Source organism: Lepidothrix coronata, unplaced genomic scaffold (assembly GCF_001604755.1).
Source record: "Lepidothrix coronata isolate B3197 unplaced genomic scaffold, Lepidothrix_coronata-1.0 Scaffold24, whole genome shotgun sequence".
Taxonomy (NCBI): Eukaryota; Metazoa; Chordata; class Aves; order Passeriformes; family Pipridae; genus Lepidothrix; species Lepidothrix coronata.
In genome coordinates this window covers 2,571,489-2,585,904 of record NW_016690204.1, presented here as the reverse complement: position 1 = coordinate 2,585,904, position 14,416 = coordinate 2,571,489, and the positions used below count along the sequence as shown (strand labels likewise).

Here is a 14,416-nt window from a genome sequence, read left to right as displayed (position 1 = left end):
AGTGGAATCCTCACCCCCTCACACCGACCAGTCCTGGGCACTAGTCAGCTAAAGACATCACATTACAGGGGTGTGCAAGGAGGCTTGGACAGTCCCACAGGATTCCCGTTTACTTCCTCACTCCGACTCTGCAGCCAACTCACCACCAGCAAGGGAAGGGTCTGAAAACGGACAGGGCACATCTCTCTCCTTGCCCCCACACCGTGCCAGTCACAGGATGTACCAGGCTGCAGCTCCTGCCGCCACTGCCACGCAGGCTGCCAGCACCAGCTGCACGAGGGGCTGCCTGGCCAGACCCACCGCGGCGTGGAAGGGGCAGCCGGGCCCTGCCGCGCCTGCCAGGACACAGAAAGCACTGTTAGTGCTGCCAGGCTCGTGCCACACACGTGTGGCAGCTCTCCCTGCCCCCACCTACCCAGTTTGTCTGCGTAGTAGGGGCATTTGCGGATGTCTCCTTTTCCGTCGTGCACTGGAAACCCTCCGTCTTGGGCTTCTTCTGGCAGCGACCTGCCGATCTTGTCCAGCTCATCAAACACCTGCAAGTGGCCACAGCGAGCACGTGAGGCAGGCACAGCTCATCCAGAGTCCTGGAATCATCTGGAGAACAGGCAAGCACCGCTCCTGCCTCCCTCCCCCCGGGACTCCTTTGGGAGCACCTCGCTGCAAACCTGTGGTGGCACCTGGCACATGTTACAGCTCCAGGAAGGAACAGCCCATCCCAAAAGCATCCAGTAAGAGCCAGGAGAAGGCAGGACCACCCTGCTGCTCCCCTCTCATCCTGCTGCAGGTGGGAGTGTGAGCCAACTGCACACTGTCAGAGGATCCCCGCTCCTGCAGTGGCCAGCCAGCTCCTCCAGCTCTGTTGCCAGAGGATTCCATAAGAATCCTGATGAAGGACTCAACCACATCCCAACACATTCCTGACCAGTTTAAACCACACCAACCAGCTACAAGCACAGATTAAAGCTCCCATCCAGTAGCTAAATCTGTGTTCATCCCCCTGGGGCAAGTGGCAGCTCAGTCAGGTTTGATGAAAGGCAAATGCTATGGGAGGAACAAGAGGCTCCAGACATTTCTGGCCATAGGGCAACATGTCAGACCTGAGACAGGAGGTGACTGTCACCAGGGCGGTGTCACACACTCAAACTGTTTGAGGCTGTCTTGGAGCAACAGCTTTGTTCCCCTTACTGCTTCAGAGCCACACAGCCCACAGGAATCTTGAAGTCATATTAATTTTGCCCCAGTCAAAGGCCCAGCTGTGGTGTTGGAGCATAGGAGGAATTCTTGCCCAACACCAGCTCCAGAAGCTAATGGAGAAGCTATTTAGAGTAGAATCCCAACCCCACAAGACAGAGGTGGTCTCAGCCCCAAACCACTGCCTGGGTGAGCAGTCTGACTGAATTAACCTGGATCAGACCCAAAAGCAGCAGCACCTGCACACACAGGAGCTCAAGGGATTTGTTTAGTACCTGCATGTTAAATCTGAAGGCTCTGTTGGCCTCTTCCACGATCCTTTCCTTGGTGTTCTTGTCCAAGTCCAGAGCATTCATTCTTGCTCTGTAAAGCTGCTTGAACTGCTGTGCATTGGAAACGTTCTCAAACACGTAGAACTGGATCCCTTCCTCAGTACTGGGCAACTTTAGGGCCCTCTGGGCCACCTTCTTCAGCACCTGGCCACCTGAGAGGTCCCCCATGTAGCGGGTGTAAGCGTGAGCCACCAGCAGCTCTGGCTCGTGCTGTCCCACATGATGGATTCTGTCCACATATTGCTGAGTTGCCTCTGAACACTGGATCTTCTCTTTCCAGTCTTCTCCATAGAAATATTTAAGGTCTTTAGCCAGTGCTTCCCTCCGGTGAAGCTCCACAGGGAAATAGAGAGGAGCAAAGACCGGGTTGTCCTTGTTGCGATCCATCTCCTCCTCCAGGGCAGAGTAGGTGAAGTGCAGGGCCACTGTGGCCAGCTATGGACAAAGCACAGCTCACCTGAAAAGCCAGTCCCTGGATCAGCACATTACACCTCAGGACTGCTCCCCCCTGCTTGAAATTGGGGTAAACAAGGAGGAAAACCCCAGACTCAACACAAAACCCACCTGGAGAGCTCATACTAGGCAGGTATTGCTTGAAGGAGCAGAGGCTCTGCTCTACCTACCCCCATAACACCCCCCAGGGCTGTGGGGCTCTGCCTCCAAGTCTGCATCACATCAAAGAGATCAGGAGCAGAGCAACACCCACCTTGAAGAGCTCCTTCCTGATCCGTCCTTTCAGGAAGTCCTTGACAAACTGGGTGTTCTCGGCACGGTCGTGGGATTCCTTAGTGCCCTCCTTCAGCAGCTCTGACAGGTCCGTGGGGCTGCAGGGGACAGGGAGAGCTCCTTTTACCCCACACCCACACACAGCTATGAGTTTGTCCCTGCTCTGTTTGCAGGGATCCCCTTCAGTCCCTAACATCCCAGGCCCAGACTGGAGAAGGTACAAGGTGGGACCCTCAGGCCACTCCCCAGGTTGAACTGGCACCAGCAGAAGGCAGCAGGGCAAGAATACCCTTAAAAAGTTTATTTCTCCTGAATTACACTGGTTTTGCAGGTTTCCACACGGTGAATTTCTAAAATAACCTCATTAAAATCTATGATTTGTAGTTACAGCCACTGCACTTACCTGGAGGGTGGTACAGTATCAACACTACACTCACTCAAATCATGCCAAAGTGCACCTTGTGGTTTTTATCACTAGTTTGCTACAGGTAACACGTTCCTGTTAGCTGGAAGAGAGACTTTGGACACCCCAGACCCACTGAGTGTGCCAGGAGAGCCAGGAAACATTAACTTCTTATGAAGCTGAGCCTGTCAAGTCAAAGAAGTCGACCAGCCTATCTAGGTCTTCTGGGAAGCACCCTATATTCTTCCCATTTTCCAGGTCTGAATCCTTGGGTTTTAGAGCATTTTGTGAATTTGGTTTTGGAAATGTTCTTGCCTGGACCTGCGGGTATTCTGCAAAGCAAGAAAGGCAGCTGTCCAGAGTGGAGTTCACCTCTAGAGTCACCTTTCAAAACAAGAAGCTGCTATCACATGAGCCTGCCCAGCGAGCCATGGAAAACCGGCTTCCTTGGCCAGGAAGGCAGAAACACAACCACCAAATGGTCAAAGTGTTTGTGGAATGTCAGTTTGACAGTGGCAGCTAAAAAAATAACTGTGTTGTCAGCCCTGCCAGATTGCTCCTTCCCATCCCTTCCAGCAGTTTGATTAAACAGATTTTACTGCACATGTAGTTGATTAGTCATCTACTGGTGTCTCTCACTTCTTTCAGATGAGGAGAAGGATCACTCCTTGACCTGGCAGGTCTCCTGCCTTGCCCAGGGCTGTGTCTGTGCAATAGTGTAGGACAGGACTCACCTGACATTGTTGTCTTCTGTCTCCTCGTAGCGCGAGACATCCGCGTCTTCCCCCACCTCCGGGCCCTCCATGGCCGATGGCATTGCTGGTTAGTGCTGGGGATCGGTCTGAAAGGTAAAATCAGGAAGGGGCTTTTGGGGGAAGCTGCCTTAGCAAAGAGATGGGTGTGAAATGTTGTCTAGCAAGGAGCCTCTGGGCTGCCCCCCAGGCAGGGGGTGAGGAACAGCCGCCGGCCGTTTCCACCGAACACCAGGCGCTTCCAAGGAAGCACATTTGTTTGTTCAGTTCAGCCCCCCCAGGAGAACCTCAACACCGACACCCAGCTCACTAAATATCAACCTCACAGACCTACAACACAGCGAGCAGCCTGCATTTGGTTTCCCACTTCAGGGTGGCTCCTGGCTGAAGGTGAGAGCTCCGAGCTGGGAACCTGCACCGAAATCGTGAGCAAGCAGCTCTCCCCTGGTGCCACCAAATATTTCACCCAATGTGCTGCTCAGAGCAGAGTCACAGGAAAGGGAAGCACCTCCCCTTCACTCAGGAAGAAGAACAAGCTCCATTTCCACAGCAGCACAGAGCTTCCCTGGAAGAAAGCAGTGGGGAATTAGGTCAGCTGAGCTCTGAAGTCAGGCAGCTCACAGGGGAAACAAGAACATTCCCTGCGACAGAATATAGGAACTTCCAAAGCAAGGGCAGATTTCACTGCTCCTGTTCCCACTCACAGCCTCCTCTCCTGCCTGCCAGGGTTTACTTCAAACCCCACAAGCAGCTGGGTTTCCCCTCCTCTTTTGCAAAAGGAAACAGAATCTCCTTGGACTTACCAGGATGCACAAGACTTACCCAGAAGCAGGAACAATGGCTCACTCATTGGATCAGCACATCACACCTCGTGACTACTCCCCCCCCACATGCAGTTGGGGTAAACAAGGAGGAAACCCCCAGGCTCCACACAAAACCAGCCTGGAGAGCCCATTCCAGGCAGGTATCACTTACACTGGCTGAGCACAGAAATCCAGGCACCTCATTTACAAAGTGGGCCTGTAATCAGCTTTGTGCAGAGCAGCACCACCATAGAGGCAGCCTTGGCAGAGGAGCAAGGGGCTAAGCTGCTGCTGGCTCTTTGGAAAGCCTCGCTCTAGGAGAGCCATCCTTGTGCTCCCCCACTTCAGGGGGCTGCATCCTGCAGGACTTGGCAGGGTGAAGTCTTCCCACCCCAGGATGGGGAAGGGCAGGGCAGGTGGGAACACCAGCACACGGGCTCAAGATAGGTGAGGAAACCACCTTCAGGTGCTGTACTGTCCATGTGATCACTCCCTAGACAGCACACATGCTCACATCAGCTCAGCACACTGGACTCATCTTCGCTCCTCACACAGCTCCACCTTCAAACATTGGGAGATGCCCACTGTGGGGAAGGGAAACCAAAGCAGAGGCAAATCACCCACCTGAGCTCAACCAGGAGCCTTCATGGGCACAGGGGCACAGCCCACTCACCTCTGCCAGTGCAGATCATCTCTCCTGCTTGGCTTATGGCAGGCCAGACCTTCTCAAGAGATGCAGATTCCAAAATGAAACTGGACAAACGAGTTCCAGCTCATCTTACAGCCCCAGAAAGCCAGAGGCCTGGAGGTAGGGTGTGCTGTCCCCACACACCTGCAACAGCCCCCGGTACAAAAGCAGCAGGTGAGAGCAGAGCTACAGAGCACTTCAGCACCACTCATCCCTTGGGAGAGGCCTGAAGGCTGACATCAAGTCCAGCCTAAAGGAACACACCACATCAAGCTCAGCAAACCATGTTAACAGCAGCAGTGGCTCAAGGCTCCCAGTGGCCACATGCACATGGCCCTGAGATCATTGTTGTACAAGACACCTCTGCTCACTCCTCAGAGCCTCCCCTCCTGCGCCTCGGGCACACTCGTGTTCAGCAGCGCTCCCCCACACGGGAACTCTGCTCCCCACATCACACAGGGGGAGCTGGGGGGATCTCAGAAGCCTTTACCCAACCCTGTTACCGGTGCTGTAGCAGCACAGCTGATGAGAACGGGGAATGGCTGCCCCAGGAGCACTGTCTGCTGACGGGAGCAGGGTTCAGCACACAAACAGGCATTTAAGGTCTTTGATGCACTCTGGGACTTGTATCTGCAACTGTGCAGCAGAGGCTCAGTGTGACACATTCCTCTCCATGGCAATAGGGCAGTCAGTGATGACAGCAGTCCCTGTAGCCCGAGGCAAGGGCAGAACACGTGCAGGAAATAGGGAAGCTCAGATTTTTCTGATACAGTTTCTAGTACAGACACCTCCCCAATGAGCCATGAATTCAAGAGACATGTCAGCACAAACCAGTCCAATCCTTTCCACTGCTGGGCTACTGCACAAGGACTGGGAGGAAGGAAAGTCAGAATCATTGTGTCTCTTATCACTACACATTGTTGCTTTTACTCAAAAACTGGCAACTCCAGTCCCTGGTCACAGCCCTGGTTTCTCAGGGTGCTCTGCTCCTCTGGAAAGGAGGATGTGTCCCACATGCCAAGGAGCTGCCCACCTCCTCTGCAGAGGCTGGAATGTCATTCCATTTGCTGCAGGAGCTCAGCTCATCCAGGACCTGGCTGATGTTCAGTGTAAACACGTATCTTTGCAGTGCCCAGACAGCAGCCTGCCTGGGAGAAATCCAACTCAAATCAAAGCCATGAGCTGGGATAGCAGGGCTGGAGAGTGGGGAGGAGGTTTGGTACAGGACACCTCAGCATTCTAAACATTTCCTTCCCAATGACAGTGTTCAAACCCTCTGAGAAAACATCCCACCTCATCCAGCCAGCAATTACTTTGCCCCCATGCACATCTCCCCAGCAAGCATCAGATGCACAGGTAGGGTAGGAAGACACTTAATCCCCATAATCCTGTGCCTTTTGAAGGAAGCAGGCACCACTGCTGCAGGAAGCAGGACTGGAAGCCTCAGAGTTGCTTGGGCACTCTGGGAGAAGTTCAGTAGCTCAGGAACACCCAGGCAGTACAGAGTTCACCTTTGCTGTTTGACCTCCAAGTAATTTCAAGGCATTTCCCTATACACAGAGCTCAGAGTGTGGCTGGACCTACCTGAGCATCACTGTGCTGGAGACAAACCCCAGAACTCCACTCTAGGGGCTGGAATCATCTCAGAGGTTACCTGGCAATCCTAGCAGGAGAGACTTGTGTCTCCTCCTCCCTCTGGGTTGGAATTTGGCACCGGCTGTTGCTGGAAATGGAGCCTCACAGAATAAATTGCTACATTACCTGATCCCAGGTAGGTTTAAGGCTTCATCGGGACACAGCCAAAATTTAGGCAATAATTCAAGTCTAAGACACTTCTAGCAGTGCCCACACAAATGCTATTTCTGTCCCCCAGAGCTGCAGCCCAGCACCTCAGCAACGTGACCGAGGGAAGCTCCTGGCGAGCTCACAGACCCTCAGAGCACCTTTGGTGGTGGCCTTTGTGACAGGCAGCACATGAGAAACCTATTTTCTCACCTTGGCTATGAGAACAGCCAAGGGACAAGTCAGTCAGGGCCGGATCCGGGATAAGAAAGACACACATGGCTATATCAAAGAGCTCTTGCTCTGGGGAGAGCCAGTGCTCGCCCTGCCTGTCCCAGCACGCTGACAGCTGTGCCTGGGACGCGCCGAGCGGGGCCAGTGATGGCACTCGGGGTGTAATGCACTGCTGGGTGTAAGTGCTGAGCCTTGAATAGGACAGTTGTTTCACCCAACAACGGAAAGGCAGGGACAGCGAGAGGCCTCGGAGGCCTTCGCCCTCCAAGCTCTTCTCTGAGCTCAGCGGGATCAAGGAGAGCCAAGTGCCCCCCTCGCACGGCTCCCGACCCGAAGCCCCGGGCACCCGTAACGAGCCGCCGCGCAGAGTCACCGCGGGGCTCTGAGGCCGCCGTGTCCCGGAGCGGGGACACACGGCAGGGATCCGGGAGGGCTGAAAACTGCGGGCCTGGCCCGGCGGAAAGCTCGGCCGCCACAGCTCCGGGCCCGCCGTCCCAGCGTCCTCCCCTCGCCGCCGCAGGGTGCGGGACCAGCCCCGCGGAGCAGGGCCCGGAGCCCCCCCGTTGCCACGGAGACTCACCGGAGCCGCCTCCACCCTCCGCCCGCGGCGCGAAACAAAGACCCCCCACGGCCGGCCGGGATTTATTAATGAGGGGGGGTCACGGCGCGGCCAATCAGGACACACGGATGGCACGCGCCGGCGCCGCCGATTGGTGGGAGCGGCCGGGAAGTCACGCCGCGGCCCTGGCCCCGCCCCCTCACCTGGACGGTGCCGCGCGTAGCCCCACCCCCGCGGGAGGTCGGCTGCCGCGCATGCGCAGCGGGCAAGAACGGTGGCGGAGAAGGAAAGATGGCGGCGACGGCGCTTCGGTACCCGCGGCTTTATTGGCTGCGGCAGCAACGACACCTAGCGCGGCTCCCGCCCCACGGCCCCTGCGGGGCCGGCGGCACACTCGGACAGCCCTCGCAAGGCGGCTGAGGACATCAGGCCTGGGGCTTCTCTGTGCTACAGCCCCAGCCCGTGGGCTGAGGGGTGAGCCCGGTGTCTCTGAACACAGAAATCAAGAGCGTTTGAGATGGTCCGTTTGGTTCACTGTTAATGGTCCATAACGCGTGAGCACAGGAGAGTCATTCACCTCCCTCTGAAATACACCAGGCACATTCCAGCCTTTTCAGACCACTTCCTCTCTCTCCCAAGAGCTTCCCCTCCGACCACCAGCGCCTTCCCCTGCTGAGCCCACGCTCCTCCCCAAACCTCCAGCTGCTCGCACTGCCTCTCCCTTTCTTCTCTCTCTCTCCTTTGGGGCTTGTTCTCCTAAAATAAGCTACCTTCCCCCTCCAGGAGCAGGGCTGTCAGTGAAGCAGAGACGCCAGGCTCGCAGCGATCGGCCCCGCTGCCCACGCCGCCCTAGGCCTGCCCGGCCCCGTGGGTGCGGCGGTGCCGCAGCAGCGCGGAGCTGACAGCGAAGCCCCTGCCGCAGTCGGCGCAGGCGAAGGGGCGCTCCCCGGTGTGTGTGCGGCGGTGCTGGGTGAGGTGGGCGCTCTGCCGAAAGCTGTCCCCGCAGTCGGCACAGGCGTACGGGCGCTCCCCGGTGTGCACCCGCCGGTGCCGCAGCAGCGCCGACCTCCACAGGAAGCTCTTCCCGCACTCCACGCACCTGAAGGGGCGCTCCCCGGTGTGGGAGCGGCGGTGCTGGATGAGGTGCGAGCTCACCGTGAAGCTCTTCCCGCACTCGGAGCACCCGTACGGGCGCTCGCCCGTGTGGAACCGCCGGTGCTGGATGAGGGCGGAGCTCACGGTGAAGCTCTTCCCGCACTCGGAGCACCCGTACGGCTTCTCCCCGGTGTGGACCCGCCGGTGCTTCATGAGCTCGGAGCTCTGGCTGAAGCTCTTCCCGCACTCGGAGCAGCCGTAGGGCTTTTCCCCGGTGTGGACGCGCCGGTGCCGCGCCAGTGCCGAGCTCACGCTGAAGCTCCTCCCGCAGCTGCCGCACTCGTAGGGCCTCTCCCCCGTGTGAACCCGCCGGTGCTGCACGAGCTGGGCGTTCCCGGAGAAGCTCTTCCCGCACTCGGAACACCTGTAAGGCTTCTCCCCGGTGTGGGTCACCTGGTGGCGGAGCAGCTTGGAGCTCACGCTGAAGGTCTTCCCGCAGTCGGAGCACTCGTAGGGCCTCTCCCCCGTGTGGGTTCTCTGGTGCTGGATGAGATGGGAGCGTTGCCGGAAACTGCCCCCGCACTCGGCACAGCCGAAGGGTTTCTCTCCAGTGTGGATCCTCCGGTGCTGGATGAGGTTGGAGCTCACCCGGAAGCCCTTCCCGCAGTCCCCACATACCATCAGTCTCCCCACAGATGGATTTCTCTGCTGGGTAATGTCTGTCGGCCTCCTGAGACTCTTCCCACGCAGCATCACTTGGCTTTGCCTCTTCCCCAGAGGTCTCTGAACTCCTTCTGACCTGTGTGGGATGACTGGGTCCTGTGCTGGATTCTGGGAATTGTTCTCCTTGGAGAGTCCTGAGAGTAAAGCCTCGGGCTCTGCTGGCCCAGGGATGCCTTGGTGGGCATTCTCCTCTTTCTTGCTCACAATCCCATCTTCAGCTGCAAAAAAAGGAGAATCCAGAGAGAAGTCACAGGCAGGACACAAAACATTAGACGGGGGAAATAGAAAGGGGCCAAATTCCAAGAACTCACCAGATTAAGTATAAAAAGTTTTGATATTTCCCTCCAAACTCTACAGTGGATTTCTCAAGAGTGTTCACAGGAAGAAATCCTGGAAATAGATGGCCCTAGGTGCTCTGCCAGAACCTGAATCCACTGAAAATACTGGCTTATTAGAGGTGAAAGTTTAGTGCTTGAATGGGAAAGATGGCTGCTCTTCCAGGATATCTGAAAACATTATTAAAAGCTGAACTGGGAGTCATGGAAGGGCCACAAAGAACTGCCCTGCTCAGCAGAACAAATGCAGCATCTGTGCTGCTGGTGTTGCAGAGAGAGAAAAGATGCCCAAAGGAGACACTGGCCCTAAGGGATGAGACATGGAGACCACCTGGAGCCTGGCTGATGCCAGTCTTAGAGCAGAAGAAAGGCAGTTTTGTGCTCCAGGGGTGCAAAGCAAACCTGGTGTGGGGGGTGGTTGGTGAATTGAAGATCCTCTGTGGGCAACTCCAGATAATTCACTGTGGAAATCCAATATAAACACAGAAGATGAAGGCAGTGCAAGTCCATGGAAGTAATGCCAACTGAACAGTACAACCAGCTCCTGGGACACAGGCAATGAACAAATCCCTGCCCTCTGATTCCCACCAAGTCTTGCAGAAACACAAGTGGGATGAATCTATGCTGCACAGACTCGGGGTCAGCTGAAAGCCTTTCCAGACAAGGGGCTGCACAAATTCCTCAGGTATCTACACAGAGCACTGCCTCCTTCCAGCCTGCTGCTCACCTATCCTCTAAGATAGAGGATGCTCCTCAATCCTCTAACATAAATTGAGGAGCATCCCAGCAGGTCCAGAAGCACAGATCCCAGCAGTGCTCTGGCTTCTGCTGTCAGTGGGGCCGTGGAGCTCTCTGCAGACTCACTGAGGGCTCATGTGCTAAACTGGCAAGACAGGATGTGTGGCACAGCCCCATCTGCTGCCAGGGAAGGGCCAGTGGATGTCAGAGGGATGTACATGGGATGTAGAAATGGCAGCATGCATCTCAGAGGAGAGGCATCACATCCAGGGTTAGGACAGGTCTGTCAAGGGAAGAGATTCCAGATCATCGTGTACAGACCTGCTGTTGACTACACATAGACCCAAACCATGGCACAGGCTGAGGACTGAAGCTGCAAACACACAGAGCCCCAGCTCTGCCCATGGAAAAACTCAGTGGCTCCTCCTGGATCTCTGAAAACCCCTGTGGAATGAACTGGTAACATACCAGTCATGTGGGGCTGATGGACAGACCACAGGCACTGCTGGTGCTCTGGCAGAGCTGGGATGAGGAAGTGCTTGCCTTGAAACAGGAGAGTCACTGCTGAACCAAGAAAGGAAGGAGAGTCCAGAATTAATAATAATATAATAATAAAATAACAACCCAGATGATACAAGTACATATTTGATCTTCCTCTTTCTAGTCACTGTAAGAAAATCATAACAATATGATTTCACTTTGAGCTCCTGAGATGCCTTTTGTGGTGTGGCATTGATGCTACTTTTCCCTCACATAGTTTCCCTTAAAATCATTCCTTCAGAGGAACAGAAACTGGAACTTTGCTATCCACTTCCATCTGTCTGCAGCCAGTCCATCCAGGCCTGTAGGAGAAGAGAAGAGGGATATCCAAAGGCAGGATAAGGACATTTCTGTCAGCCCAGCATGAAACTCCTGACCTGTAGGTCTGACTTACTGAGCAGACACTGGAGCTTGGGAAGTTGCTCTGTTGCTGTTGTCTGTAAAGGGTTTGATCAAAATCATGAACACAGGACCTCACCAGAGGAATTCATACTGGAAGCATTAGGGCTGAACTGGCAAAAATGAATAAGCAAGAGAAAAAGGAAGAGTGTGGCTCCTTGTCAGCCCAGGCCAATTTGGGTTATGCTCAGGCCTCTGATATGGCCAAGATTGCCAGGGCTAAGCTACAAGGAAAGCTCCAAGTAAGCAGAGTGAGTGTAAACATTGAGAGAGAACCTAAATATCACCTTAAATGTACCCTTGGATCTCTCTTTCTCAGGAGAAGCCACCTGGAGCTCCTCAGAGATGTCACTAATTTTAGCAAAAGAGATCTGGAGTGCAAAGGTGTTCCCAAAGACATTCATCCTTCACCAAACCGGTAAGGAAGCTAAGCTGCCATGGGATGGATGACCCTCAGGAGGTGGGAATGAAGGGAAAAGAAGGTGGATGATGATTCTGTTATTCAGGGGCAAGACACAAAGGCTGACTATAAACTGTGTCAGAGCCTTATGACCAGCCAGGTGACAGGGGACATTCACTGCAGGTAAACACAAAGAACTGCAGAGGTAAACAGCATCTATACCTTTCACTTTTATCAGAATGGGCCCAGGATGTTCTTGGTGTTATTCAGGAATAGCACCATGGAGTTAGAGAAGATGGATGAAAACTGCAGCTCCCAGGCAGACAAAACAGCTCATCAAATGCTAATGATTGTTTGGGAAAAACAATCAAACCCCACATCCTGAGTGTGTGCAAGGAGGGGATGGATCCCCCCTTTCAGAGAAGTTCCAACAGAGCTGAGGCAGATACAGAGGATGACATGAAGGACCTATACTGCTGTACAGATTCTGTACAGATGACTCAGCTGCCCATTCTGTTGTGAAAAGGCACAGCTGACAGGGCTATTGCAGAGGACTATAAAACCACAAGTGGCCCACGGGTGGGGATCTCTGACATCAAGTGAGCTCCTAGAGGGCAGTGTCAAAGCAAACCAAAGGAGGCAGCGACTCACAAAGCAGCTGAATATGCTGTGGAACTGCTGGCTGAGAGCTGTCACTGATGCTAAACCTTACACAGCTTCGGATAGCAAGAAATTACAGGCAGGGCTTGGGGCCTCTGGTGATCTAGTGGTTAGGGTGCAGGACTCTCACCGCTGCGACCCGGGTTCGATTAGATGGAGCTCGTCAGCCTTGTAAGGCAATCCATCTAAGAGAAGGTCATTCTAAACAAACCTACGTTCTGAGACCCTCACTGCCACGCTGTGTCTCACCTAAAAAATCCACTGCGCAGGCTCGAAGGGTCAATGACCTTTCCCAAATCTTCGCTCGCGAAGACTGGCCATTATACAGGCAGGGCTGTGAGACAGGGACACATGGTGAGTCTAGTTCAGGACTTTCTGAAACCACAGAGTGCCAGGGCCTGTGAAAGCATCCATGGACACAGCACTGCCTGTCTGCCTTCTCTGGGATCCAGCCCCAGCCTCTGCCAGGAACTGGCAGCGCTGGGAGGGCTGTGTTCCATCCCAGTACCACCAATCCTGCACGTTCTGATGTGGTTTGGGGATCCTGGAGAAGTTTTTCTCACTGCCAGGTTCACAGATGACTTGGCAGTGCTGGGTTAATGGTGGGACTCGATGACCTTAGACAGCTTTTCCCAACTTTAATGATTCTATGACTGTACCATCCCCTCACCTGCACAGGTGTCGCTCAGAACCATCTCGGTCTTCACTTGGAAGGTGCAGAGGTGGGAGAACCACAGTTCCTCCTTACGATCCATGTGGGAGATCATCTCCAGCTCCACTCGGGGGGTCCTGCTCCGTGGGGGAGACACGGGGTGGGTCAGACGGACCGGCTGGGGACCCCGGGGTGCACCGGGCCTTCTGCACCGCTACGGGCCCGCGGGAACCGGGAGGGGCTGTGGGGGCTGCCCAGGCGTGGGGGGCGGCTGGGCCTGGACTCTGGTAAAAGCCGCCTGTTCCAGCCCCGCCAGTGCCCGCGTCCCGTCCCGGGGGTCCCGTCCCGGGGGTCCCGTCCCAGCCCCGAGGGTCCCGTCCCTGGGGGTCCCGTCCCAGCCCCGCTGTGCCCGCGTCCGGTCCCGGGGGTCCCGCCCCAGCCCCGGAGGTCCCGTTCCGGGGGTACCGTTCCGTCCCGGAGGTCCCGTCCCAGCCCCTCACTCGTTCTCGGTCCCGCTCGGCGGCTCCGCGGCCGCTGAGGCGCCGTCACGTGACGAGCACTGGTGGCCAATGGCGGCGGCGCCCGCGCCGCTGAGGGCCACCCAAAATGGCGGCGGCGATGGCGGTTGTCCCGCCTCCCCTGAGGGCCCGTTACCCGCTGCCCGCTGCGCTCCGAGCCTTCCCCGCAGCCGCGGGGCCCCTCCCGTGTGCTGGGTGAGCCGCCGCGGCTGCCGGAGGGTCTCCCCGCAGGCGGAGGGTTTCCCTTGGGGTACCTCAACAGCGCTTCAGGGGGGAAGCGAGTGCCCACCCCGGGGGCAATACAGAGCCTTTGCGCCAGAGGCTCAGTGAACAAGGCGCGATCGAAAGAGCGCTTTCTAAGGAGAGGAAAGTATCCAGAGAACACCCGAGCAGAGCTCTGGAAACCTGTACGTGGGCTCGGTGCCCTTCCAGGAGTTGGGGACCCAACCTGGGCTGGGGCCGCCCAGGTCCCAAGTATTTGGAAAGAAGCAGCGGGGTTGTTCTGAGCTCAGGCACGAGCTTAAATTCTTAGCAATCGCACATGGTTTGGGTTGGAAGGGACCTTAAAGCCCATCTCACCCCCTGCCATGGGCAGGAACACCTTCCACTAGCCCAGGTTGCTCCAAGCCCTGTCCAACCTGGCCTTGGGCACTTCCAGGGGCAGGGAGTCCACAGCCTCTCAGGGTGATCACAGGGATGTGTCACCTCCCCCAGGCACTTTGTGTTTCATTAACCAGCTGACGTGCAATGCCTCTGGAAGAAATCTTATGCTGGGATAATAAAAAAGCAAACCAGCACATTTGAAATGCTCTCTCAGAACAGCTCCAGTCCCCTTGGAGAGCTGCAGGGAGGATTGCTTTGCATTTATCCCTTCCATATCTAA

The 14,416-nt window shown here is 55.8% G+C and overlaps 2 protein-coding genes across 2 annotated transcripts; both read right to left on the bottom strand.

Annotated features, from left to right (window-relative positions):
- Positions 1 to 7,593, bottom strand: HMOX2 (heme oxygenase 2). Its single transcript, XM_017809040.1, has 6 exons — positions 7,495 to 7,593; positions 3,390 to 3,496; positions 2,233 to 2,350; positions 1,470 to 1,961; positions 416 to 536; positions 1 to 335 (listed from the first exon to the last, which is right to left on the bottom strand). The coding sequence occupies exons 2-6, from the start codon at positions 3,470 to 3,472 to the stop codon at positions 211 to 213; spliced, it is 939 nt and encodes a 312-aa protein (XP_017664529.1). The 5' UTR covers positions 3,473 to 3,496; positions 7,495 to 7,593; the 3' UTR covers positions 1 to 210.
- A 729-nt stretch (positions 7,594 to 8,322) lies between these two features.
- LOC108494315 (zinc finger protein 501-like) lies at positions 8,323 to 13,597 on the bottom strand. The gene is made up of 3 exons (XM_017808677.1): positions 13,481 to 13,597; positions 13,034 to 13,152; positions 8,323 to 9,509 (listed from the first exon to the last, which is right to left on the bottom strand). Exons 2-3 carry the CDS (start codon positions 13,128 to 13,130, stop codon positions 8,323 to 8,325), a joined length of 1,284 nt encoding a protein of 427 aa, XP_017664166.1. The 5' UTR covers positions 13,131 to 13,152; positions 13,481 to 13,597.
- Between the last annotated feature and the right edge of the window lie 819 nt (positions 13,598 to 14,416).